Source organism: Trichogramma pretiosum, unplaced genomic scaffold, assembly GCF_000599845.2.
Source record: "Trichogramma pretiosum strain Unisexual culture from Peru unplaced genomic scaffold, Tpre_2.0 scaffold114, whole genome shotgun sequence".
Lineage (NCBI taxonomy): Eukaryota > Metazoa > Arthropoda > Insecta > Hymenoptera > Trichogrammatidae > Trichogramma > Trichogramma pretiosum.
The window spans coordinates 90,187-117,522 of record NW_019640798.1 but is presented as its reverse complement, the minus strand read 5'-3'; the positions used below and the strand labels follow the sequence as shown (position 1 = coordinate 117,522).

General features: G+C 45.8%; 2 protein-coding genes across 3 annotated transcripts; one reads left to right on the top strand and one right to left on the bottom strand.

Moving 5' to 3' along the window:
• The first annotated feature begins 1,939 nt into the window (after window positions 1-1,939).
• Window positions 1,940-13,759, top strand: LOC106658446 (sodium/hydrogen exchanger 9B2-like). 2 transcript variants are annotated; one of them, XM_014380428.2, is made up of 6 exons: window positions 1,940-2,627; window positions 4,132-4,521; window positions 10,142-10,406; window positions 11,412-11,612; window positions 11,699-11,863; window positions 11,928-13,759. In XM_014380428.2, the coding sequence occupies exons 1-6, from the start codon at window positions 2,449-2,451 to the stop codon at window positions 12,588-12,590; spliced, it is 1,863 nt and encodes a 620-aa protein (XP_014235914.1). In that variant the 5' UTR covers window positions 1,940-2,448; the 3' UTR covers window positions 12,591-13,759. The 2 variants fall into 2 exon arrangements, with proteins under 2 accessions (XP_014235914.1, XP_014235913.1); XM_014380427.2 differs by having other exon boundaries at window positions 1,940-3,035.
• Window positions 13,365-26,825, bottom strand: LOC106658445. Its single transcript, XM_014380426.2, has 8 exons — window positions 25,974-26,825; window positions 24,525-25,025; window positions 22,299-22,617; window positions 21,720-22,220; window positions 21,562-21,640; window positions 16,646-16,842; window positions 15,697-15,874; window positions 13,365-15,634 (listed from the first exon to the last, which is right to left on the bottom strand). Exons 1-8 carry the CDS (start codon window positions 26,229-26,231, stop codon window positions 15,166-15,168), a joined length of 2,502 nt encoding a protein of 833 aa, XP_014235912.1. The 5' UTR covers window positions 26,232-26,825; the 3' UTR covers window positions 13,365-15,165.
• Between the last annotated feature and the right edge of the window lie 511 nt (window positions 26,826-27,336).

Below are 27,336 nucleotides of genomic sequence, written 5' to 3'. Positions count from 1 at the left end.
AAGTTGGACGCGACGCGCGCTCCAACTTTGACGCATAGTTGAATAACAGAAAAGTAACGACTCGCGCGATCGCTGATTTCGTGCGCAGCGCGAGCCCGAGACTTTTCGACAACTGCGATTATCTCGTAGTCGTAACTTCTTGGGATATCTCTCGACTGTATATAGTACGCATTCGTTTTCCGAACGGCTGTATAACGATGATTGAAAGCCGGCTAATATTTTGCTTTTTTTAGACTTGCCCGCGCGAGCGACAATTGCACTGCTCCGCGAGAGAGAATCTTTGCTCTGATGATTTACACGCCGCTCGCGCGAACGCGGACATCATTTACGTCAAGCGAGAAAAGAGGAAAAAAAATGAACCGAGACCAATCATCGGGCCGTCATCGCGTGTAAGTATGCATACGTACGTACACACACAAGCTGCCGTTGCTGCGATTATTGGCGTGTGTGCGCGTTAACACATGTTGCGCGACTTTTCATCGTGTAACAATGCGCCGTGTATACGCAGTCGACGGCGATCAGTTTTTCGAAAAAGGAAAAAATCTGCGAGCTATTAACGGGCGAATTAGCAGGCGGTGATTCCTATTCCGCTCGCGTACGTATATACGTACGTATATGCTATATATAATAGGTGTGTAAGGTCGGTCGCGCTTTTGAGCCACTGGTCTTACGCAATTTCTCGCGTGGCCAGCAGCAGCAGCAGCAGCGAAATAAAAAAAATAGATAAACGGACTGATTATCGCGAGATATGATACCGCTCGCGTCCGCCTACGTTACATTTTCACGGGCTTCCTTTCCGCGCGATACACCGCTGCTGCGTGTTTGATTATTTTTGAGCGAGCGAAGATCGTTTGTTGCCGCGCGGCGTATAATGTTGGGAGCCTAGCTGTCAGTGACCCATCGCTGCCGAGCTAGCTGTAAGTGCGCAAATGCCAGCGCAGTTTATGTAACGATCGCGAGTACATACGGGCACGTGAGACAGAATAGTATACGTACACACGACTGTAAATATCGCGCCGCGATCCGCAACGACGATTTTGCCATGTATGCACAATGTTATAATGAGCCAAATTGCGAGCTGCTCCATGAAGTCCCATAATTCTCGATTCGTGCGCTGCGCTTTTGTGCCATTTCTTTCTCTGCGAATTCATCTCTTGTATATATTAATATATTGTATACGCAGAACACAATCGACGTGACCTGAAAATTATAAAATAAGAAAATTGCCCGAGCGTATATGCATTTTGTCACGGACCAAGAGAGCCATGCCTCTAGGCCTATACCTGCCATCGAGAACGTACGTACTTCTGCTTACGATATGGAAGCAAATGTTACACGCGCATAAATATTATTTGGCGAAAAAAAAAAAACTGGTTTTGCCACACCGTGTATACGGCTGCACGTGGGCCAGTGTGTGCCGCTGATCGCACAATTATTACATCCGATAACGAATAGTACACATAATACAGATCGCAGAACGGCTACCTATGTACATATATACGAAGTTGCGAGTCGGTCGCAGTAATACCTGTGATTAATGTACCATACGCGACGACGGGTGCGCAGAGATTGGGAAAAAACCGCTCGGTAAATATCTCTAATGTTTATTATACACGGCTCGGCGCTGTATATACAACTAAATGCGTAGTCACGTGAAGGCGTTGAAAATCACATGGGGGACCGGGCACCGGCCTCACGTGCTCTCTCTCTCTCTCTCTCGATGTAACATACATAGCACTATGCAAACACATCGGAGCACGCGAACCCAAGAAGCTCCGAGGCAGAAGCAGGAGGAGGAAGAGGGGCAAGTAAGTGAGAGAGCGTCGAAAAAGAGTGAGAAGGGCGCGGCGACGACGATTGATAATACATACATCGCGCGCGAGCGTATATCAATAGGCGCAACTCGCGACAATAGCTCGTAGTCGTGTGCGTACAACGAGTTAATAGGCCTGCGTGCGCCATAGGTGTTACAGGCACGAGAGCTAACAAGCAGCAGCAACAGCTCCCCCACCTCCTCGACTCGACACTCGTTCACAACGCCTCGGGTAGCACAGCAGAAAACAGAGATTGAAAGAGAGAGAGAGAGAGAGAAAGAGAACAATTGCTAACGCGTATAGAGTGGCGCGGACCGATCGGCGATCGGCAGTTGAAGCACGATAGAGCACTCGAGTAGATACGGAGAGTGCGAGGAGCACTGACTGACTGTCTGCTGCCACCCGATAAACGAGAGTGTGATCGTTGTATATCGTAATCCACACCGATCTCTCGGATACCAGTTTTATACCGGTTTATTGTAATTGTCAAAAGTGTGCGAGAAAGAGAAGAAGAAGAAGAAGAAAGAGTGAGAGGATGATTAGGAAGTGAGATCGGCCACGTTTTAATCCGTACCCAACGACGACGACGAGACTCGCTTTTGAAAATTCGTCCGCGAGCCAAGGAAGCTACGGGATGAAGGGCAGCGACGCGACCCTCGACGAGGTGGCTCTCCACGAGAACGGTCACGCCAACGGCAACAGCAACAACAGCAACGGCAACCAACAGAACGCCAACGGCAACGGCACCACCACGGCAGCAGCAACGGCAGCAGCGTTGAACAACGGCACGAGTCACGCGCACGTCAAGCACAGGCGAGTATCGATAAGCGAGCAGCCGCACGAGTCCCTGAACGGGGGCACCATCAGCACCATGATCGGCAACGGCGGTCTCGAGAACGCCGCCTACGATCACGGCGGCTATCATCACGATCACGACGGCAACATCGTGCTGACCGTGGGCCCGCAGCGCAAGCGCTCGATCCTGCACGGCTCGACGAGCCACAGCGTGCCGGGCAGCTGCGAGAATCTCCACAAGTACGGCGGCGGCCTGTACGGCAACGAGGACAGCTCGTCGGCCAAGCACTACTTCCATCACGGCCATCAGCAGCAGCACTTTGTGAGCGGCGCGCCCCATCATCACACGCTGCACAGGAAGCGATCGGCCTTCAGCCTGACCAGCTCGCTGCGCGAAAAGATCGAGTACTCCGAGGAGCTCGAGAGGTCTGGTTTAAAGACAACTACACAGCACACACGAAACTGCTTTACTCCGCTTTGCTTTTTATACTACTACTTCTGGACTAGCTCAAAGACCTTTCCCGCTCTCTCTCTCGCGCTCTGCACTTTTTTAATTTGTTATACGCACCTTCTCACTACATGTTTATAGTATAGCGCTTGCAGCGAGCTTGCGAGCGTACCTTGACACGCGTCACTTGTATTCACCGCGGCCATTCAACGTGATATTATATACGTTGTCGATGAATCTTTGGCTGCTCGCGATCGGACTGCGCGATAATAACAATTCGAGATTTTTCGCGCTTCCGACTCCGATAAGCAGCTGCTACTGACATCGTCGAGTGTACTGAACGAAAAAAATTGGCGTCCGATCGAGCCTCGAGATCGCGACGACCGATCGATATATATACACGAGAGATCTCGATAAGCCCGCAGCCCGAGAGATAAGACAATTCGTGTATCGGGGTACAGTCCATTCCGCAAAAGTACACACGGACTTGATCATCATCATCGGCGTGGCCGTCAATTTGTCACGATCATCATCATCATCATCATCATCATCATCATCATCGTCGTCGCATTGCCACTTTCTCATTCTTGGGCGGCGTTGATGCGCGATCGATTTTTTAATTCAAGCAGCAGTGGCAGCTCTTTAAGCATTCAGGCCTTATACACTCGCCGCGGACGGACGGACGGACTGCTTGTGCAGCGGGGGGCAAGTGCGAGGCTATAGCCTTGCCGATTTAGTATTAGTGCGAATCTATAGACTCGTCGCGTCGACTGGTGTGGCGCGTGCATTGATCCGCACTTCCGATGTAAATGTGTATTTGTGTGTTGTGTGTACGCGTGTAAAGCCATGGACTGCTGCACTAAAGCTCGCTTAATTGTCCAACTGTGTGTGTGTGTGTGTGCGCGTGCCATCGTTCATGTTAAAATAATAGGTAGAGTAGTCAGGGCTCAGTCGTGATGCCGGCGGCATGTACGACGCGTCAGGCTGCTGCTGCTTGCCGACCACCACCACAACCACCAGCCCAAACAGCCAAAACTGTCCAGATCGACTGCTACAGTGTCCGACTTCTTTCAGATCCTGGCTGTACCTGTTCTGCACGCGCTGCCACGGTCGCGGCGACCCGGACGCCTGGGAGCCCACCGGCTGGAAGAAGGCATGCCCGGCCCCGTTCTGCCCGTCGTATCGCAAGTTCGCCCGGGTGCTGTGTCTGCTGCTGCTCGGTCTGCTCCTGTGGGGCGTCGTCTACTCGATCGCCGGGCCCGACGCGGCGCCGGGCGGGCCCCTCTTTGGCCTCGCAGCCCTCTGCATCGTGGCCCACTTCGCCGGATGGATCGTGTCGCTGTTCAACATGCCGGCGCTCATCGGCATGCTGCTCACCGGCATCGTCATGCAGAACACCAATATGGTGAACATCGAGGCGTCGGGCGCGTACAAGCCCTACATGCCGCTCGTGGCCAATCTCAGGTGAGAGGCACAGGAACTGAAAATTCTTTTAAATCGCTTTATAGGATTTATTTTTATACATAACGTAGAGCTATTATGCCGCGAGAGAGAGCGAGAGTATACATAATACATATCGATCGGCAGTGACATTAGCCGTGAGAAAAGCTGCGAGCGTTTAATTTTTAATGCTCTCCTCGTAGCACGCACACATACACACACTAACGATATATAAATATTTGCCTCCGCGACGAGCGGCTGGACATCGGGTCGCGATCGTTTCACTCGTATCTCTCTCGATTCTCGATCTGGCTCTCGAGCGCGAGACAATTATATATAGCTCAACGCGCGCATATTTGTATAGAGTGTTTGTATACAGGTATGCATCGTTGCAGGAACTTTTTTTTGTTGTTTGCATCGCTCGCGAACGCTTAACAGTTGAATAAAATTGCAAAATTCATGGAATTTCATATTCACATCGAGGCCGATAGCTGCTGCCGCCGCCGCCGCGTGTGCAGCAGTAGTCGTCGTCGTCGCGATCGACGACCGTCGACGCGCTGCCGCTGTCTTAATCGACCAAGTTTTATATTACATTATAAACAATCGCGACGAGAAAGAGGAAAGAAAGAAAAAAACTCGCGATGATCTGCACCGCTGCACACAGATGTATAGGTGCGCGTGCGTCCGCAGCTTTTTCGTTGGCGATGCATTAAATTCGTTATATATACCATACGTGCAGAAGCGATCGTAACGAGCTCGATGGGAGGAGGAGAAAAATTCGCGAGAATCGATCGAATCTCTCTCTCGAGCTCCCTTCATATATATATCGACTGGGTAGTACTATTCGCGCGCGCGTCGGGTGGCCCGTGGAGCGTAAAAAGCTACAAATCTCGAGGCAGTTAACGAATAGACTCTCGCGGAGCTCGCACTATACATACATAATAATACTCTCTGTGCGCAAGCTCTCTCTCTTTCACGGTGATAAATCAAAAAATAACGCGAGCCAATAATAACGCTCGATATATATAAACGAGATTTAGGTGCGATATAACGTCCTCCGACAAATTACAACGCGCTAGTTCGCTCGTGCTCCTGCAGCTATATAGCGTATATAGATATGGGTAAGGCTCAGAATTTTTTAAATAAACCTGCGCTCGTATGTCACCGATCTTGACGCGCTTTTGGTATGTTATAGTACATGGTAAAAAAGACCCAAAACCAAAATTTTAGACCCCCTCCCCCCTCCTACCCCCCACTTCCGGTATAAACGTCCATTTTCTATCTATATTTTTTCTGAAGGCCTGAAGCAATTAAAAAATCTGAAAAAATTCACAAAAATACTTTTCAACAATCCAAACAACCTTGAATTTTTTCAGATTTTTTGAGTGCTTCAGGCCTTCAGAAAAAATTATTGAAAATTTTGAAAATTCATATACGGCGCTACGATGCAATACAAAGCCCGATCTTTTTTTCCACTTATTTTTGACATCAAAATACATAACCTCAAATTTTTTCAGATTTTTTCAGACAGAGCGCTGGCGGTTTTTAGCCGAAAAACGCCCTTTTTTTACGAAAATAATTTTTTTAGGGCGATATGAAGCTTTAAAAAATCTGGAAAAATTTTTTTCTTGTTTTTCAGGTCAAAATACATAACCTTGAATTTTTTCAAATTTTTTAATTGAAGGCGATAGCATCTATGGCTAAAAAACGCTATTTTTATGAAAAACGGTTCCTGGAACCCAGAGGTTCCGGTAAAAAAATTTGAAAAAATTTTTTTCGAATTCCTTGTCAAATTTTAATAAATTTTGACCGTCGCAAAATTTCGATTGGAGCTTCCTAGCTCATTCTAGAGCATAACAAAGATTCGAGCGAAATTCTGAAGAAATTTGAAAAATAATGTAATTGTGATGAACGTCTTCAGAATTTCGCTCGAATCTTTGTTATGCTCTAGAATGAGCTAGGAAGCTCCAATCGAAATTTTGCGACGGTCAAAATTTATTAAAATTTGACAAGGAATTCGAAAAAAATTTTTTCAAATTTTTTTACCGGAACCTCTGGGTTCCAGGAACCGTTTTTCATAAAAATAGCGTTTTTTAGCCATAGATGCTATCGCCTTCAATTAAAAAATTTGAAAAAATTCAAGGTTATGTATTTTGACCTGAAAAACAAGAAAAAAATTTTTCCAGATTTTTTAAAGCTTCATATCGCCCTAAAAAAATTATTTTCGTAAAAAAAGGGCGTTTTTCGGCTAAAAACCGCCAGCGCTCTGTCTGAAAAAATCTGAAAAAATTTGAGGTTATGTATTTTGATGTCAAAAATAAGTGGAAAAAAAGATCGGGCTTTGTATTGCATCGTAGCGCCGTATATGAATTTTCAAAATTTTCAATAATTTTTTCTGAAGGCCTGAAGCACTCAAAAAATCTGAAAAAATTCAAGGTTGTTTGGATTGTTGAAAAGTATTTTTGTGAATTTTTTCAGATTTTTTAATTGCTTCAGGCCTTCAGAAAAAATATAGATAGAAAATGGACGTTTATACCGGAAGTGGGGGGTAGGAGGGGGGAGGGGGTCTAAAATTTTGGTTTTGGGTCTTTTTTACCATGTACTATAACATACCAAAAGCGCGTCAAGATCGGTGACATACGAGCGCAGGTTTATTTAAAAAATTCTGAGCCTTACCCATATATATAAATGAAAATGAAGCGGAATGCGCGTCGCTTATATTTCGATATATATAAAATAACGAATGGACGCGTTAATGCACGGGGGAGCACGTGTGTGCGCGCTGAAAAGCTTTTGTATGTCGTATACACCTTGGCATTGCGCGCACACGCGAAAGTTGAACGATTGCATTATAATATACATGCATGTATCGCGCCTTTGCACTGCACTCGTCCGCGAGTAGTATATGTATTAATATGTATGTGACGATGGCGCGTGACGACTTCGTTTTCCACCGTGTATACTACAACAACAACGGCAGCAGCACATTTCGCTTCTAGGCTATGCCCGTGGACTTTTTACAATGTCACGTCTGCTGCGGCTAGGCATACATAGATACACTGTATTACACGTATCGTATATATATTATAATTGCAGCTCGACTCGCGACGACGCCTCTCCGTCTCTATCAAGCGTCTGCGATATATAGAATATAAGTAGTTTCCGATATTGTACCGGCGGATTTATAAAGAGCTGTCGATGACTACTTCCTCTATCGTATCCATATAAGCAGGGTTAGAGAGGAAAGAAAGAAAAAAAACGCGAGTTAGCTCGCGAAATCAATGAGAGCTGAGGATGACTCGAGGCCTATATATCTCTCGCGTATTTACATCGTTATAAATACCTCTTGGTAATTACGTAGCTGCTCGAGGCATATATACGCTATAACGCTAACCAATACAGTACAACAATAATTGGCACGTGAGCGCGAATCTTTTTTTTCGGGGCTTTTTTTACGACGACGACGACGATGATGATTCTCACGCGCTACCCGATATACCCACTTTATTATAGCTGCCGAGAGTCGAGATCGGCTATATGTGACTAATTACCTTTTTTTTTTGAGCAAACATTGCACTCGTGTACGTATAGTATCTCGATTGTACTACATCTCTGTATAACGTTCGCGCGTTACAAGCGAGTGGAGGATTTTTTTTTTTTTCATTTCTTTCTTTATTTTTTTTCCTCTCCCTTTCGCGCTCTCTTTCTTTTCTTTTATAACTCGACATTTACTACACACAATTCCGTGTATTCGATAAGCAGGCAGCAGAGTCGCAGTCATTCATTTTTCATTATATACGTATTGTGTATTATCGATCAACAGAGTGTTTTGTCAGTCAATAAGTTTCGCGTGATTAGCGAGTGTCACATGAGAAGATTCCAATTGATTGCGCGCGTGCAGTTCGCGCCAATTATACTTTTATACTCGGCGCGCGCCCGAACAAGTATTATATATATATAATTGATAATTTTCCACACGCTCGACAATCGTATATATAGCTCGCAAAATCGGAAGTAAACATTCGTCCGCTGTACATAGTCAGCGTGATTATTGTAACATCGTCTTAGTCTAATCGGTATACGTACTCGCGGAGCTTTATACTTATATACGGTGTGTAGCCGGAACGACGACGGATCGCGCAAAACAGATGCGGCGCGTGCCCGCCAGAGAGAGAGAGAAAATAAATTGTATTATCAATTTGCGATGTTTGACAGCTGAACGGAGCTAACGATCATCGACGTGTATACGCGTGTGTGTGTGCGTGTACCTATATATATAAACACAAATAAGCACGTGACACGTGAGAGAGAGAAAACCTCGTGACTATTATGGCACATAACGCGCGCGCGTTGTTTACGTATCCTCGAGTTGGCGGCCTTAAAAATCGGACTCGCCGCTATACTCGAGTCTGCTGCACTCTTGAACGATGAGCTAGCTAGCAAGGGATCTAGAAATTACTGCGACGATCGCGGCCTGGGCACATTCCTCGAGCCGTGTGTCACATGACGACAATCTCGATTCTCGCGCGCGCGCGAGACTTTCCCGCGTGACGATACAATTATAATAAAACGTTCGATTATTGTGTATAGCTGCACCGACATTGCACCGCAGTGTAGCTCTTGAGAGAGAGAGAATGAGAAATGACGAGTTGAAAGAGACAGAGAGCATAGATTATAGAGATTGATAAAGAAAATATTATGACGGTTAGATAGCGTTTAGATTAATCCATTATCGGCGCGTGACAGCGACGAGGCAATTACAATATTATAAATAGGATTTTTTGCGCAAGCGGCCGCGTGTGCACGAGAGCTGTATGTATATATGACTTACGCGCCGTTGAATCCGTGGGTACAGCAGGAGATCTTTTTTTTTTCGCAGCGAGAAAAACGAATTGGCGGAGAGAGAAAGAGAAACGAGTGCGCAGCTTGCACGTATAGGACGTCCGCGTGTAAACGTGCCTATAGTCCGAGTCCGGAGAGCGCGTGCAACTCGTTTACTCCCTAGTTAGTGGTCAATAATCTCAATTAGTGCACTCGTTCGTTCGTATATATATATACTGTACGGACTGTGACGGAGCGCCGAAGGAGTTTTGCTAAATTCAGATTACCAACTCCGCTCTGCTCTCTGTGCTCGCTCGCTCGCTAATTCGATATGCAGCGGCGGCGGCCGCGGCTGTGAATTGTTGCCGCAATTCGTCGTCCCGTGGCCAGCAGCGAGAGAGACTCGCGCGCGCGACCAAATCGAATTTGCAGAACTCTTTTTTCCGAAGGCCAACGGGCAGCCGCTTGACGTGTGTGTGTGTGTGTGCACGCGTGCATCATCTTTATGCGCTGTAATAGCTTACATCTGTCAGCGCTTGTCCGAGCGTTTAAAAAAATTTTTCCAACTCGCACGCAGCAGCTCCGCGGCGAGCGGTGATTTTTCCAAAAAGAATACGACGAGAGAGACACACAAAAAAAATGTATATGCAGCGCTTGATGCATGTGCGCTCTATTATGTGCCGGAAAACGAGAGCCGCACGAGCTTTTACAATGTATTTTTCCTCTCGAAAGCTCGACGACGATAATTGCTGCTGTATGCATATAAAGAGAGAGAGTGAACACTTTTTATACATTTTTATACACGACGTTGATTCGATTGCAGAAAAATAGCCCTGGTTATAATTTTAACGAGGGCCGGCCTCGATCTCGACCCGGCCGCGCTCAAAGCCATGAAGATCACCGTGCCGAAGATCGGACTGATACCTTGGTTCTTCGAGGCCGGCGTCGTGGCCGTCGCGGGACACTACGTGCTCGGGCTCGAACTGCTCTGGGCCCTGCTGGCCGCGAGCGTCGTCGCCGCCGTCTCGCCCGCCGTCGTCGTGCCCTGCCTGCTCAGGCTGCGTGGAAAGGGATACGGCGTTGCCAAGGTAATTTTTTTGGTTTTTTGTTATACTCATCCACGAGTGCGTCTATTTACTTTTCTATCCCTGTTGAAAAAAAAAGGGTTAAATTTAATACAGATTTTTAATGTAAAATCAGGCATTAAAATTACAGAGGCCGATATTGAATTTTATTCAAGGTACTTTTACGTGAAAACTTCGCTGACGAGCGATGTATAAGTACTGATTTATTTTTTTTACACAGGCAGCACAAAAAATGTAGAAAAATTAACCCCAATATATACAGTATTCGTAATATGAAAACAAACGAAGAAAACTCAATGATAATTAACGCCAGTCGCCACCGCCAGATGGCAAATACTTTTATCTGTAAATCTGCAAGTGGCAAAGTCGATATAAGTGTATAAATCAAAGCATCTGTAAATATGCAAGTAGGATAACTTTTGAGTCGCACCCTAGTAAAAATGCTCAATATTGATAATGGTCTGATGGCCTGTAATGAAGTAAATACATTACTATCAATTGGCTTGTTTTTGGCGATTTTCGGTTAAAATTGTATCACAAATATTACGCGCATTTAAAATGATCTGAAAATGATGACTGTTCAGCTGTTTCAAAAATTAAGACTAATTTTCAACCACTTTGCATTCTGTAATGCCAGTTCGAGACTTCGCCACTAGATGGCGAGTACCTTTAACTGTGAATCTTCAAGTAGTAAAGTCAAAATAATTGTATAAATCAAAGCACAGTGAGCGCATTGAGCACCGTTATAGTGACCAAAGAACTTTTTAGTTAAAAACTATACATAAAATGTGGAGAATTGGGCATTCATTTCGATGATTTTACAAGAAATTGAACTCATCCATAATGAAGAAAAAAAATTCCTTCGCTGTTACCTGAATTGTAAAGTCAATATTTTTAACAGTGATATAAACGATTAAACGAACATCTATTCAGCCGCGACACTAACGTCGATAAAAAAAAAAAAGCAAGTTACTGACGAATGTTAATGACATTTTTTTCTGTACACAGGGAATCCCGACGCTCATCATAGCCATCGCGGGCATCGACGACGCCGCCTCGGTGGCGGCCTTCGGCATCCTCGAGAGCGTCCTCTTCTCCACGGACTCTCTCACGTATAAAATTCTGCAGGGGCCGATCGCCATTTTCGGCGGTCTCGGCTTCGGCATCGTCTGGGGCATTCTGTCGCGTTACGTGCCGGAAAAGGGAGACGTGAGTATACACACATTCGCGCTGCGAGCTTTTCATTCCAAAAATGTCGTATGGATTTTTACTCTCGTGTCGTTATGATATCGCAGCCCTTCGTCATACCCATGAGAGTATTGATGCTGCTGTTTGGCGGACTGATAGCCGTTTTCGGGAGCGAGGCCATCAACCTCGGTGGAGCTGGTCCATTGGCAGTGGTCGCTGCGGCCTTCGTCAGCGCCTTCATGTGGTCCAGGGATGGCTGGGATATCGAGGACGTAAGTACATGAAATTGAACCAACAGTCAATCGAGATCACAACTCAACCGAACTTCCCCCGCAGAATCCAGTCGCCACGGCCTTCGAGATCTTCTGGATGATCTTCGAGCCGATCCTGTTCGCGCTTACGGGCACCCAGATCCGCTTCGAGGACTTCGGGGGCAGCATCGACGTGTACCAGGTGATCGGCTGTCTGCTCGCCGCCATCGTCATCCGGCTGATCGTCACTGTGGGCGTGTCGTTCGGCTCGCGCTTCAACACGAAGGAGAAGATCTTCATCGCCCTGGCGTGCATGGCCAAGGCGTCGGTGCAGGCGGCCCTGGCGCCCGTCACCCTCGACCGGGTCCTGGAGAAGGGCCTCGACGCGCACGCCCAGGGCCAGGCCAAGCTCATCCTCGTGCTGTGCATCATGTCGATCCTGCTGACGGCGCCGTCGGGCGCCATCCTCATCATGACGACGGGCCCGCGGCTGCTGACCAAGACCCGGGTGCCTCCGATCGGCGCGGGTGGCCACGCGGCCGGTGGTCCCGAGGGCTCGCAGAACGGCGACAACTGGCGGGCGCGCAGGCCCTCGATACGCGACATCTCCATCATCGACGAGGTGCCCGAGGTCGACACGGTGGTCATGCCCTCGAGCGCCACGAGCCTCTACGGCGACGGCCTTCCAACGACCACCAATCCGTCCGTCACGTCGGGCCCCAACAGTGGCGCCGAGAATCACCGATGATGACGACGACGACGTTCTTCGTCGTTATCGCTGCTCGCGTCGCACTCGTTACACATACAAATCAGCAGCAGCAGCAGCAGTGGCCTCCGAGCGGGTACACACCGTTTGCACACAAACACATCATACACAAGTACACATGCACACAAGGCGGCATAACTTATGCACATTATATATAGTGCCAAACGGTGATTCGTAGATTTAATCGGGCTGATCGTTAGTGCTAGGGAAACAATCATCAGCGCGTTATACATACACACGCTTGTGTATATTCCATATACAGACATTTACACACACTCACACAAACACGTGTACACGAATAGATGATAACTAAGGAAAAAAAAATGTTAGGTAGATTGTCAAAAACAAATGTCTAAAGTATTAAGTAGTTTTACATGTATGATAGATATACATATTTGCATGTAGTTATCTATGTTTAGCATATAATATATGCGCGCGCGACCACGAGAAGCGATCGATCTCAGTTTAAACGTGTACATATAGTTGTATACAGGCCACGGTTTCGTACATACAAACATACATACATATATTACACACAACACAACACATATACATAGAGACAGATATGCAATATGTGTGCCAAAGAGTAGGGAGGACTTTTTAATTGAAAAACATTGAATTATCAATGAAAAAGGCGATTCGCAATTTTGCCACTCGTTGACGTTCTTCGTTGGTCATTTCGATGTGTTACTGTACAATATATAGTTATGAATGTGGTTCTCGTTTTACCTTTTTTTTTCTCTTCCTTTCTTTTTCTTTTTTTTTTTTTTTTTTTTCATTGCATACCACAAATGAATCGCGCGCGAGAAAGGGGATGAAAAATAGGGAGAGTGAAAACGATCGAGAGATTGAGATTGTCGGTTGCATTTTAAAAACGTGTGTATGCGTGTGCGCGTCTGTCTTCGTTGAAGATTTTTGTATTCAACTTCGTTCTGTATACAAATGTATAGTTTATGTATTTAACAGCTCGCTCGTATGGGGGCGAGACATACATGTGTACTTTTTAGCCTGCTATATAAGATTATAAATAATTGTTACTCTTTACAGATAATATTATATACATAAAAAATATATTTATGAATGTTAGATAGTCGAAACGTGTATAAAATACAAGCAAAAAGAAGAAAGATAATTACAATTAATGACTTATACATAGTTGTAAAAAGCGTAAATTAAATCATTACACTACCCTTAAAACATATGTGATATCTATCGTGAATGAAAAACTGCATTCGATACATTGATCTCGCGTCAAAAGGAAAAAAATAACAAAAATATCGACGGTCGTTGTTACATACGATATCGGGGCGCCTCTGTACACACTTATACTACGAGTCAACGGCTCGATTAAACAATCAATACATAACGTATTACTAAAAAAGGAACAAGCGGATTATGTATCGCAGTCCGCGTTTCTATAAAGTGCATATAATTTAATGCTACAACGTTGAATAATCAAAACGGCCAAGAGAAAGAACGGTATATATGCGATATCGTATGGCTGCAATAATGCCATCTGCGACGAACGACCGCTATATATAACAATAACGAGGTGAAAAACTCCATTATATCGAGAGGCGATATATGTATCGGAGAGTGAGAGAATCGAAGCCGAAAAGTATTATATATTCGGGAATATAACCGATTGATCGGATTATGGCATTTCGCTCCATTTACGCGGCTGCTGCAGCGTTTGATATCGCTTAGCGAATTTTCCCAGGGATCGCCACTGCCTAATTGGATGCGCGAAAAAAAAGTACTTCGCCCTATATAGATCGTGTGAGTATTTATTAGTATTATACAGAATGACAAAAAAAAAGTTTGCGCTCGATGACACGCGAGCGAGTTAAAATAGACAGCTCGATCGCCGATGGATGAGTGTACATTGCATTAAAAAAAAAAAAAAAAACTTTTTAATGGGCTCATCCCAGCTAGCGCGGCTATTGTCGCGCGCTTGCAAGCTTGAGGAACGAATCTCCTATACACAGCATCACGATTTTCGCGGGTAAAAAAAAAAAATCAACTCGTCGCGCGGAGTTTTCGAGTACAATTTTTCGATTCATTGAAACAGCCGAATCGATCGGGCAGCAACAGCAGCAGCAGCCTCGAATCTCTCTCTCTCTCTCTCTCGCGAATGTGCCGCGCTACATAATTCATCGGGCCGGGGGGTGTCCCCCCGCGCACATGCAGATATATCTCTCTCGCTACACATCGCACACATATACAACGCGCCGAGTAATAACTGCGCGTGCAGAAGCGCAAATCGCGCGCGCGCGCGTATACGTGCGTACGTACCGTGTATATTTATTAAATGCCGAACGTTGGCTTGCGCGCACCGTTCAATTTCGCGGCTAATAATCACTTTGCAAGCTCGACGCGTACGTACCGTATTTTATTATATCTCGCGCGCGCGCGAGCACTCGACACGATTCCGCATATTTATTATATACGAGTACACACACGGTAATGGATGTGGCAAAATTACTCGATCGTGGCGCCGCGCAGTTACGACGATAACAATAATACGTTTTATGAAAAAAAAAAAAAAAAAAAAAGCTCAGGGCTTGAGAGACGACGAGCCGGTGACGGACGTGGCCGAGTTGAGGCTGCTCGCGCTCGAGAATCGCCTCAGCACGCCGTCGATGGTCGAGCGCACGAGACCGCCGCCGTTCTGGCCGTTGCTGCTGCTGCTCGTGGCGGCGAGGCTGGTGCTGGTGGTGCGACTGAAGTAGGCCGTGTTGACGCGGCCCCGGGCCCCGTTGGGACCGCGACGACGACGACGGGCGGCAGCGACGGCCCCACCGCAGCCGAGCCTCGTGGCCAGGGCACGCAGCACCTTGGCCTTGAGCACGAACAGGCAGAAGACCCAGAGGCCCTGCAGGCCGTTGAGGGTGTCGGTCAGCAGGAGGGCGTAGCGGAACCACGTGTCGTAAGCGAGCTCCGGGATGTTCTCCAGAAAGTCCGAGACCATCTCCATGCAGAAGAGCACGCCCATGATGACGAACAGCTTAAAGTTCATCAGCAGCCTGCAAAATATGGAATGGAATTGATATGTTGCGCGAGCTCGAGATTAAGTTCGCACTCGTACTTGACTCTGGCGGAGTTGAGCTTTCTCGTCCTCTTCTCGCGCACGTCCGACATGGCCGACTGTATGTCGGCCTTGACTTTGTTGTAACGATAGGTGGTCGTGAGGAAGAAGTAGACGTTGAGCAAGATGGTGAAGGAGCAGGGCAGCCAGTAGAAATACTTCTCGTCCCACGAGTATCCTGTAATAATATCATAGATTGCCCCGCGAGTTATATCATACAACAGTTGGGTAATCTTTTTTAATTACATTTAACGGATATTAATACGCCCTGTATATACGATTTTCACCCTGGGAGTGAAAATTTTTCTCAGAAAGAAAATTTTCTTTTTTTTTTATCCGAGGCCAAGATAAGACGAGCAGCTCTCGGCGTATATAATATATAATAGCTGCATAGAGTTGCGAGCTGGCGCGTGCGAGACTTTTCAACGCGAAGAATTCAATTAATTTTCCGCAGGAGCGCGCGAGCTCGCCTACATATATATACAGCACGCGTCATCGTATATATATAGTACAACGGGTTGTATGCAGCGCGCGCCATGTGCCAAGCTGCACACATAGCTATATTATATATCCTCCAAGCAGCTACAGCCGTCGTGCGCAATTTTCACGCGATCGAGCGAGTCGGCCCGACGACGACGACATAGACGCGCTCAACTAGAGAGTAGACTAATGACCTAGAGCTCTATGCGCACGCCGTATCCTATCCTATACATATATGTGCTATTGGCCTCTCTTCGGGCGTCGCGCTGCAGCTCTTACAGATCTCTCCATTAATTTCATCGCGCTCGCGGGCTATCTTCTGCGCGCGGCTTCTTTTTCTATTTCGAGCCCCCGCCGCCCGTCTAATGAGACATAATAATGGTCCTGTGTGCTGACCCTATTCCCATTCTATCCACGCGCCCTTTGATGTCGCGCGTGTATCTCGTTGCGTATATATTATACTACTTACTGCTGAACCAACAGCGAGATTTGCCGACGGAATTGCGACTGCTGATCGGCTCGAGGTCGCCGTAGACGCACGCGGCCAGGGTGCCGGTGAACAGCAGCGGCAGGCCCCAGCCGTACAGACAGTAGAGCAGCAGCCGAGTCCTGCGTCGGCGATTCTTCATCGAGGCCGTCAGTCCTGCCTCGCTGTTTTTCAGGCTCCTGTTGAGAAAAGAGAAAAATTCATCAAGAGTTTGCTGCCTATTTTATTTGTAAACTTTAACAGAGCAATTTTTCAAACTTGTCAAAAAACAAAATTTACAAAAAGTATAGATGGAAATATCTTCGTTCGATTCTATTCAATTTTAACAGTTTTATTTTGAATTAAATATTAAATTGAATTAAATCTTGGCTGATTATTTTTCTCCATTTACTCGATGTTTGATTTTTTGGAAAATACTTAGTTTTAGAAGGCCAAAAAATTTCTCGGAGGAATAATTGCCGAATTAGAACTTTAAATTGTTTCAAATATTTCAAGGATAAATTATAAACAGATAAATAGGTACTTTATTTGTAAACAATATGAATTTTAATGATTATGACTTATCTGATCATGTTTATAGTAAAAACAAATTAGTTCGAATGTTGTCTTTTCCGATGAAACACCGACATAACAGCCAAAGATAAATTTTACTCATTCAATTTCCGTGGCCCCATATAGAAAGATCCGTCATTTTTTTTAAGCTTCAAAATGGATAAAAGTGAGAAGATATACGATGAAGTTGTCTCGAAAGATAATGCAAGTAAACATGATATTGTTGTTTCAGACGACAAAAATAAATCAAGTATGATAACAACGCTTGACACTATTCGCAATGAACAAAAAAATTACGCATGCGACAAGTGTGAAAAAAAATTTGAGTTTAGAAGTCATTTGAGTAGACACCAAATATCAGAGCACAAAGGCCGCAATGATTTTGCATGCGAACAGTGCGAGAAGAAATTTGTGAAAAAATCGAGTTTGTTTACGCACAAAAAATTAGTCCATAAAAATCCCAAAGATTTCACGTGCAACAAGTGTAAGAAGAAATTTGAAAATATATCCACTTTACTGAAGCACAAAAAAATATTCCACGAAGTTTTCAGAGACTATTTATGTGAAAAGTGTGCGAAAAGATTTGGAAATAAACAGAGTTTGCTCGCGCACATTAAGACAGTACATGATGGTCAGAAAGATTTCACCTGTGACTACGTAAAAGATTACGTATGCGACATTTGCGAGAAAAAATTTGGACTGAAAACGAATTTACTTGTCCACCAAAAGACAGTCCATGAAGGACGCAAAGATTACCCATGTAACAATTGCGAGAAGAAATTCGGACTAAAGCAGTCTTTGCTTATACACCAAAAAACAGTCCACGAGGGCCGAAAAGATTACGTATGCGACATTTGCGAGAAAAAATTTACGCAAAAACCTAGTTTGCTACACCACCAAAAGACAGTCCATGAAGGTCGCAAAGATTTTGCATGTGACAAATGTGAGAAAAAATCTGGAAGTAAAGGAAATTTGTTGAAGCACCAAAAGACGATACACGAAGGTCGCAAAGATTTTGATTCTGACAAGTGTGACCAGACATTTGGACGTGGACATCATTTGCTTTTGCATCAAAGGACAGTTCATGAAGTTCGCAAAGATTACGCGTGTGACAAGTGCGAAAAGAAATTTCGAAGAAAATGGATTTTGGTTCAGCATCAAAAGACAGTCCACGAAGGTCGCAAAAATTACGCTTGTGATAATTGCGAGAAGAAATTTGGTACAAAATCACATTTGCTTTTCCATCAAAAAACAGTACACGAAGGCCGGAAAGATTTTGCATGTGACGAGTGTGAGACGAAATTTGGATTTAAATCGGCTTTGCTCTTACACCAAAAGACAGTCCATAAAGGTCGCAAAGACTACGCATGCGATAATTGCGAGAAGAAATTTGGACGAAAATCGATTTTGCTTTTCCACCAAAAGACAGTACACGAAGGTCTCAAAGATTTCGCTTGCGATAGGTGCGAAAGTAAATTTGGACAAAAAATACATTTGCTTTTCCATCAAAAAGCAGTCCATGAAGGTCGCAAAGATTACACATGCGAAAAGTGCGAAAAGAAATTTGGATATAAATCGACTTTGCTTTTTCACCACAAGACAGTCCATGAGGGTCGCAAAGATTATGCATGCGACAAGTGCGAGAAAGTATTTGGAAAAAAATCGAATTTGCTCTGCCACCAAAGAGCAGTCCACGAAGGCCGCAAAGATTACGCATGTGACAAATGCCAGAAAAAATTTAAGGAACGAGGCAGTTTGATAAAACACCAGAAAACAATCCACGAAGGTCGCAAAGATTACGGATGCGACGAATGCGAGAAGAAATTTGGACAAAAAGTGCATTTGCGCATTCACCAAAAAGTAATCCACGAAGATCGCGAGAACACGCTTGAAACAATTGTGACAAGAAATTAATGTTTACAATTTTAAATATGTGTAGACAATTGTACACGTTTTTCTAAAATTTTAATAAAAATTATGTCAAAATGATCGTGTATTACCTGAACTTCGAACATGAACCTATCATTACACCTTTATTCACAGTAGTGGTTGGTAATTTTTTTTTTAACCAGACGCCTACTAATTACTACTTTTCGTGAATGTTGACCCACGCAACGATCGCCTGAGAATTTTTGTCGCGCCTCTTGTATTGGAACCGTGAATGGGACGTGTGTTTGGTTGACTACTGGATTATTATAAACGTCACGTAAAGTAACGCAATTTGACGTGCATGTGATTACTGTTTATTTTTTAGCTGACACCATACAAATTTACCTAAATTCATCAAAAGGGACAAAGTTGCTCCAACTCAATGTTGTAAGTTTTAATTATTTATGACGAGTTTTCAACAAAGATCAATGTTTCAAAAATATTAACAATATCTTTGAATCCCTAAAAAGGTGCAAAAACTGCTTGATTTGAAAAGTTTTTTCAAAATATTTTACTGATATAATTTGGCTATTTGACGCCAGATGTCGCCTTGCGGATGACTGTCCCCGCAAGTGGCTAGAAGTATCAGACCCTGACTATAAATACCAGCTCGATCCACTACCTGCATCAACCAGCTTTTTCCGGAATACTGTCCGCCCAGCTATTTTATCACAGTCACACGAAAAGGCTTCTTACCTTATGAACTTGATCAATCGACTTTCAACTTCAAAGAAATTGACAATGAGTCAAAGTGAATGCTTGGTTGAAATTATCAATTATTTTGCACTCACAATTCCCTATCTTCAAAACTATCGTACTAAACCTTCGAAATGTATACCTAGCGAAATTGTGTTTTGCCACTTGCAACTTTACAATGCTCCATCTGTCGATGGAATCAAAAAACAAAAGTCGATTTCGGACCCTTCCCAGAGCAATAATAAATTCTTTCAATCGTATTTATCGGTCGGTCTTTTCGACTCGGCAGTCGGGGATTATCGCTACTATCTGTATAAAACGCGTACATAAAGTAGAGAGTGAGAGCCGAGTATGATCCGGCATACGCACATAAAGAAGCTCACCTCTTTTCTCGGGCGCCGTAAGAGAAAAATAACAGCTTTTGCGCTCGCTTCTTTTCTTTCTCTAGCTCGTCAAAGAATATAAATATATATACATAATATATCCCCCGGAGGGAGGAGCGAGCACACTATTCATTGAAGACTTATGTATCCTCGTGAAGAAGAAGCAGCAGCAGCAACTGCTAGCTGCCTTGGAATATCTTCAAACGACTGCGCAAAGAACTGTTTCGTAGCTAAAACTACTTTTTATTCAAAGCTGCTGCTGCTGCTGCTGCTGCTGCTGCTGCTGCTACTCGCGCATTTATGCTATACATAAGCTGCACGAAAGCAACATTTTTATTTTAATTAAAGAAAACACGATGATCGCGCGCGAGGATATCCTCCATGCCCGTACAGCTCGACTTGCGCCCCGCGCGCGTCTTGGTTCGTATTATATATACACGCCCATAAGAAGCTATTCCAATGAAATTCTCAGCAGCTCGCTTTTCATTCTTTCTTTTTCGACGTGTATATAAAAAAAAACGATAATGAGATAAAAAATTTATATTATTGTATGTATACGTCGCGATATAAATGTTGTATTGGATATATAAAATGGAAAACGATTCGCGCAGTATATATATCTACGTATTTACCGAAGCTACACGCAGGGATCTAGAAATATCTAAAGCTCGAGAGCTGAGAAATGAAGAGTCGAAGTTGATGTAGTCTCGTTAAGAAGAAGAAGAAGAAGAAGAGAAAAAAAAGAGGTGGAGCTAGAATCCTATTCCAGAAAAAGAAAGTGGAACGGACGAGTAAAGCTTTTTTCCCGTCTTTGGCGCGATGCAGCAGCTTTTCTCGCGCTCGTGCCCCCGACCGAATGCACTCCTATGCGCACTAACTGTGCAGTATCGGACACCTGAAGCTCCAAAGCTCCGAGCTGCTTTCTCTGGCCCTTTTACTTCCCTATAGCCACGCGCGGCTTGTTAGGCAGACATGCATTATATCGGCTTGCCGCGTATATTATCTCGACTTCTTTTTTCGAAGTGAAACTTCTTTAGGTGGGTATAAGGGCATGACTTCGCTGTGGCTATTTGGCGTCGTGCAAATGTTTACACTTTGTTCAGGTCATATTGCGTATAGTAAAGGGTAAGTAGTCAGTAATAACGTGAGTGAAAAAAAATGTAATATTGATAAACAATTTCGTTGACACAGATAACTATATTGCCAAGGCGACGTATGATATTTTGTAAAGTCTGATGGTATAAAATGTCACCAATTTTTGATATTATTCAAATAAATAAATTAAAAAAAAATTAAGTTCATTATGGTTCGCTTTAATCATACTATTTTTGCACTTACCCGAAGGTCCACCAGATGTCGAAGCAGGTGACGTTCATCCAGAGGAATCCAGAGATCACGAAGTAGTACATGGTGAAGGCTGCAACAATATCGGGCTCGTTATTACAGTCCGCGTATTATGATGTACCTCGACCGCATAGCATCGCGAAATTCATTACCCAAAGCTTGACAATAGTACTCGCGAATGGCCTCCTCGGTCTTGTCGTCCACGGCGTACTGGGGAAACTTGGAGGCGCCCAGCAGGCAGTACATGACGAACAGGGTGAATACGTAGGCCATGATGACGCGGCCGTGTATGTTGCCGTGCAGCATCGGCAGGCAGGCGTAGACGAGCAGCGTCAGCAGGAGAAAGAAGGCGCTCACTCCGAGCAGATAGCCGATGTAGGCCATGCGAAAGCCGAGCGGGTCGTAGCCCTGCAGCACCGTGTCGCGATCGAAGCAGAAGGCCACCTGCAGACCGTCGGCCAGGTTCAGGACGGGCTGCTGGTCGCGTATCAGCTCGACGCAGTAGCTGCGCCAGTCGAACACGATCGGGGGTTCGTCGCCGTCGTCGTCCCGCTCGAATTCCAGGCGGCCGTCGGGTTTCATTTGGCGGAGAGTCTCGAGCTCGCCGAAGTAGCCGCCGTACTCGCACTTGGGCATCATGAGCAGGCCGTAAGCTGCGCGTTTGAACAATTATTATCGTAAATATTGCAATAATATAATGAATCAGATGCTCGAGGTAAAGAGATGCTCACAGCTGGTGTCGTAGCTGAGATTGCCGAGAAGCCGGTGGAGCTGCTCGCGAAACTGCTGGAAGTGTCGCGGACCGGTCGAGTCGCAGGTGCCGTCGTAGATGGCGTCCTCGCTGCCGCAGCACTTCCTGAAGCACTGCCTATGCCGGCAGTAGTCGGTGCTCCGGCAGAGTCTGGCCACCATCCTGGCGTATCCTCTTCCTTCGACTTCTTCTTCTTCTTCGTCGTCGCCATTACCTCGTACGTCGATGCAGACGTCCGGATTATTGCCGAGGTAGACGACGTCCTCGCTGGCGTTACGGTCGACCCTCGGCACCTTGATCTGCGCGCATACGCATACAGATAAAATAATGACATCGCTCGATTCTGAGAGTCGATTTATGCGCGGGGTTTTTACGTTTCACATGCGCGATTTTATACGTAATCGCTCGCGATGCATCGAGCTGTATGTACATACGTACTTGCGTGCAGTGCATATAACTCGCGGGAAAAGCTCATCGCTCACTCGGGCGAGTACACTATGAGCGCGTAGTACTACTACCGCTGCACAAGCTCAAAACTGCGCGTCTCATCCCTGCGGGACGCGGCATGCAGTACGTAGGATAAGTATACTCGCGTTATACAAAGTCGTCCCCGTACGTACGTATGTATAGCGGGTGATAAATGCGAGACGTTGTTGTTGTTGTCGTAGCTGCTGCTGCTGCTGCTGCAGTTGTTTTTATTGCAGCTGCAGCTGCATATAGTTCATATAAATTGCGAGAGACGCTGCAGCTGCGATTATATATGTGTGTGTGTACAAATCTCGTATCGCGTGTGTATTAGAGCCCGGAAAACTACTTCGCCCCGGAGAGAGAGAGAGAGAGAGAGAGAGAGAGACGAGAGAGCTTGGAGACTTCGAGGTAATTACTCTCCCTCGTATACGTATTACGCGCACGCATATACAGTCGTGTATCGGCTTGTTAAGCGGCGCACACGCGTCGTCTCTTTTTTTTTCTCTACCGATCACGAGCTTTTTCGGTTCATTCCTTCAACTCGATTTCGACTCGATTCGTTTATTATGTTTACATATTCACGACGCGAACTAATAAAAAAAACGGGAGCGCTACTGGTTATACAGTTTGTTCTGCCACCGCTGATAACGTCTACCTAATTCATTTTTTTTTCTATGAAAAAAAAAAGAGCGTCCGCGTAGCCAGTCGATTAAACGATAATTCAAGCCCGAATTCGAGGCACGAAGCTCGAGCCTTGGCGTGTGAAAAAAACTTTTTTCCACGAATAAAGAGAGCCGCTGCTGCGCCACACGGACATTATGGACATTATGGTATATATGTATATGTAGGGTGCACCGTGCGATATTCAAATTGTTCCGGCTCGCTTTTCGCGCCCGCCGCGTTTGCCTCCTCGTCGTCCCATATAGATAGAAAAGTATTGTCGACGAACGAGGAGGTCGAGGAGAAAATTTTCTCTCCCTCCACCCGCGAGGCGAGTCACGACGATCGCTTATATATTAAACCGCGTGTGCCTATATATATACGACGTGGGAGCGCCGAAAGTTTGCCTGTCGCATATCCGCTCGAGATAAAAAAGAAGTGCATCACCGCCGCGTTATATACGTGTTACATGCATAGAGAGGAGGAGCTATATACACACAGGTGCCGCGCGAGCCAAGAAATTTCCGCTCGTACGTGTGAATATATGACTCGAATACAGGCGCATAAAAAATCGTTCGATTCCTCCATCGATCGGCATAAATTTGCCAGCCGCTCGTTATTCTTTCCTTTTTTTTATATATTATTATACGCGACTAATAATATTTAATCCGCGCGTCCGAACTATCTGTACGCGCGCGCGACTAGTGCGGATTTGCGTAGATAGCGGCCCCGTAAGTTTATATCGTATGGTTTTTGCGCTCGCCGCTGCTGCTCGCGTATAAAACGAGTTTGTCATAGGCAAATAAAAGTGATATTTCGGACGCAGGTCGTCGTCGTCGTGACGCAACTCGATGATCGGCGCGCGGTAAACACTATACCACTATAATAGCTGCACTCTCGAAAATCCAGTCACTGCCGCTGCTACTGCTGCTGGCGGCCTTCGGATCGTGCATTGGCGCAATCGTTTAACCTTGACGATCTCATCGACGAGAGATATACTCGTCGCTATATACTTGCTCGGAGCGAGCTGCGATCGTCGTACATATATATATGTATGTTAAGCGTCTATATGGCTCACCTTAAAATTAGCTCCGTCGTAGAGGAGAGCCGCGGTGGAGTCGAAGCGATAATCGACCAAGGCGCCTTCGCAGAGCGGCTTCTCGTACGCCGCGTAGAAGTGGTCCAAGCTCGAGCTGCGATTGAAGAGCAGTCGCGACAACTCGTCGCCGGCTGCGTCGTCGTCGATGCAATACTTGGCCTCGTAGTCGTAGTACTGGCCGTCCGGGCAACACTTGCGAATTTCCAGTGATTTTTGCGGAGCGTCCTCGGAAGACGACGAAGACGATGGATCGACCGAGTCGTCGATTCTATCCTCCGGCGACGAATCGTCGGTCCCATTGGAGCATCGCACCGAGACGACGACGATCTCGTTGCTGGCGGGCAGGTAGAGCTCGTCCAGGCACGCGATTCCTTCCTCCTCCGACCGTGTGTAATTGTCGTCCTCGACCAGCAGCCGAGTTGCTATAGGGTACTCGCTCTCGTTGCTGCACGGGGGCCACGAGCCAAAACTTTCCTCGTCCTGCGCCGTTACAAAAGAGTGCGAGAGAACGAGTGAATATATTATACGCGAGCGAGTTGAAAGAGATGACTAATGAAAGTGAGTGCTGCTGGCGTGTGTCGAAACGTCAAAACCCGAGGTTTGTTTTGCTTTTTCGCGCTTTCGTATATACATTATTATTAAATTCAATCTCTGCCTTTTGCTTATACTTAATTTTCGTCGCGCTAAACCGCAGACGAGACGATCGCGCATCTAGTCTGCTGCTCTCTCTCTCTCTCTCTTTCTGGCATAGCGCGAATCGAAGCAAAAAACAAACACACACGAGGATCTATTTTCGTATTGTAACGTTCGATTCGTGCGCGGCTGCGACGCATTGATATCGTTCCTCGTAACGCCAAACGTCTTCGTCGCAGTCGACGACGCGAAGGAGAAAAGATTTGAAAAGCGTCGACGTTGATGCATCAATCTCTCGTCGTCGTCGTCAAAGCAAAACAAACAGACACGAGGGCACAGTTGCGTTCTTGATATGTAGAAAAAGCTCGCGCGCGCGTATATACACTCACATGTTCGCGGATTGAATATTTATATAAAAGTCGCTTGCATAGAGTACACGATGAAGATGATGTATAAGAGCTCGTTCAAAAGGGACGATGTGTATCGTCGTACGCGCAAAGCTCCCCCGCGGGAGAGAAGGTGTTTTGTCGCGCACACACAGTCAACAAAAGCGAGAAATATTTTTTCATAAGCGAAAGAATGAGAAGCAATCTAAAGATCCATTAGCGGCGAGCCGCGTGGCGCGCTGCAGAAAAAGCTCCGTATACGAACAACGGCTGCCCCCAGAGAGAGGCTCGCTTTTTTCCCTTTTTTTTTTTTGCTTCGTCGCGAATCTTTTGGAGCGCCGCACGTGTGTGTGTCAACTGTCAATGAATACATAAGAATATATAGGGGCTACTCGTACGATGTATATACCTTGAGATTGGCCGCGAGGCGAGTGACTAGCCTACGGCCGACGACGGGGCTGTAATCGCTGCTGGCGCTGCAGTTGAGGCTGGCCGTGTCGTTATCGCGGACCAGCAGCTCCCCGAGCTCGCAGCACTTGAACCGCTGCTGCTGCTGCTGGCAGGAGGCCCTTTGAGTGAGACTAGTCGCGAGCCAAAGAAGCAGCAGAACGACGATACTCATCGGCCGGCCTGCTGCTATTATGCGGCCGCATTGAAAAGACCACATGACTGAGCGCGCGGCGCGCTATTAAACCCTTTCGCGATTAATATTTAGGGCCTGCTTAAGGCTTTTGGATCGACCCAAGCTGCAGCTCGTTCATAATTTATTGAGCGCGTCCACGAGGCTCTCTTCTTTCTTTTGGACTCGTGAAAGATCGCATCGCCGCTTTCGTATATGTGTCCTGACGCGACTCTTTTGATTAAAAAAAAGAAGAAGAAGAAAAGATTAAACTCGCTGCACACGATTGTCGTTACGAAACTCGACTCGCGCACTTTTGGGTTATTTTCAGATGTTTTTCGCACTGACAGGTGCGTCGCCGATGCCGATGATACACAAACACTCGTGCCGACGAGAGAATCGAAGATAATTATCGATCCGCGCGCGTACATTAATTACCCACGCACAAAACGCGAGTGATTTTATGATTCTCGCGGATTTCCGCGCGTCGTCGTCGCCTCGGACAAGCGTTTGTTTGCCTTTTCAAAGAGAGCGCGACTAACAACTTTTACGAGAGCGATTTTCGGAAGAGCAAAGAGAGGCTCGGCACGAGCACACACACACACACACGCGATTCCGAAGGACGGCCGATCCGAGCTTCGAGACACTCGTTCGCTCTGTGCCGTCCGGGTAAAAAGTATCGCTCGCGCGTGGCTCTCTCGATTCTCTTCCCGCGAACACACGTTATTTTACATTATATTCGTCATCGTCGTCGTTGATGGTGGTGGGGAATCGGCGATTGGATGGATGCTGTGGCTGCACGCGGATCATTCGCGCCTCTATGTAATTATGTACTACACTATGCAACGTAACTCGGACGTGTTTTTCGAGATAATAAAGATTTCAATGAAACCCGCGATTTGCGTAAAACAACGAGAGTTAACTAGTCTAACGATTCCAAGTAAGTGAGGAGCAAAAAAAAAAGCTGCGATCGCGTGAATAATCGCTTTACCTATTATTGCGGGGGGCTTGGCCTCTGCCGAGCGTAATAGATCGTAAATGACAAATTAAGCAAATTGACGTTTTTATTCGCAGCTACTTTATCTCGAATATTTCGTGTACATCGTAATTGAGCTGAGATTCGAGCTTCCGTTTCTTTTTTTTTTTTTTTACA

Bases quoted from the DNA above. Each gene is read 5' to 3' on its own strand.
- LOC106658446 (XM_014380427.2), top strand. From the start codon at position 2,449: ATGAAGGGCAGCGACGCGACCCTCGACGAGGTGGCTCTCCACGAGAAC. The intron at 4,522-10,141 runs GTGAGAGGCACA...ATTCGATTGCAG, and splicing joins CCGCTCGTGGCCAATCTCAG to AAAAATAGCCCTGGTTATAA. The intron at 11,864-11,927 runs GTAAGTACATGA...CTTCCCCCGCAG, and splicing joins ATGGCTGGGATATCGAGGAC to AATCCAGTCGCCACGGCCTT.
- LOC106658445 (XM_014380426.2), bottom strand. From the start codon at position 26,231: ATGTGGTCTTTTCAATGCGGCCGCATAATAGCAGCAGGCCGGCCGATG. The intron at 22,618-24,524 runs GTGAGCCATATA...GTATGCGCGCAG, and splicing joins ACGACGGAGCTAATTTTAAG to ATCAAGGTGCCGAGGGTCGA. The intron at 15,875-16,645 runs GTAAGTAGTATA...ATATTATTACAG, and splicing joins ATCTCGCTGTTGGTTCAGCA to GATACTCGTGGGACGAGAAG.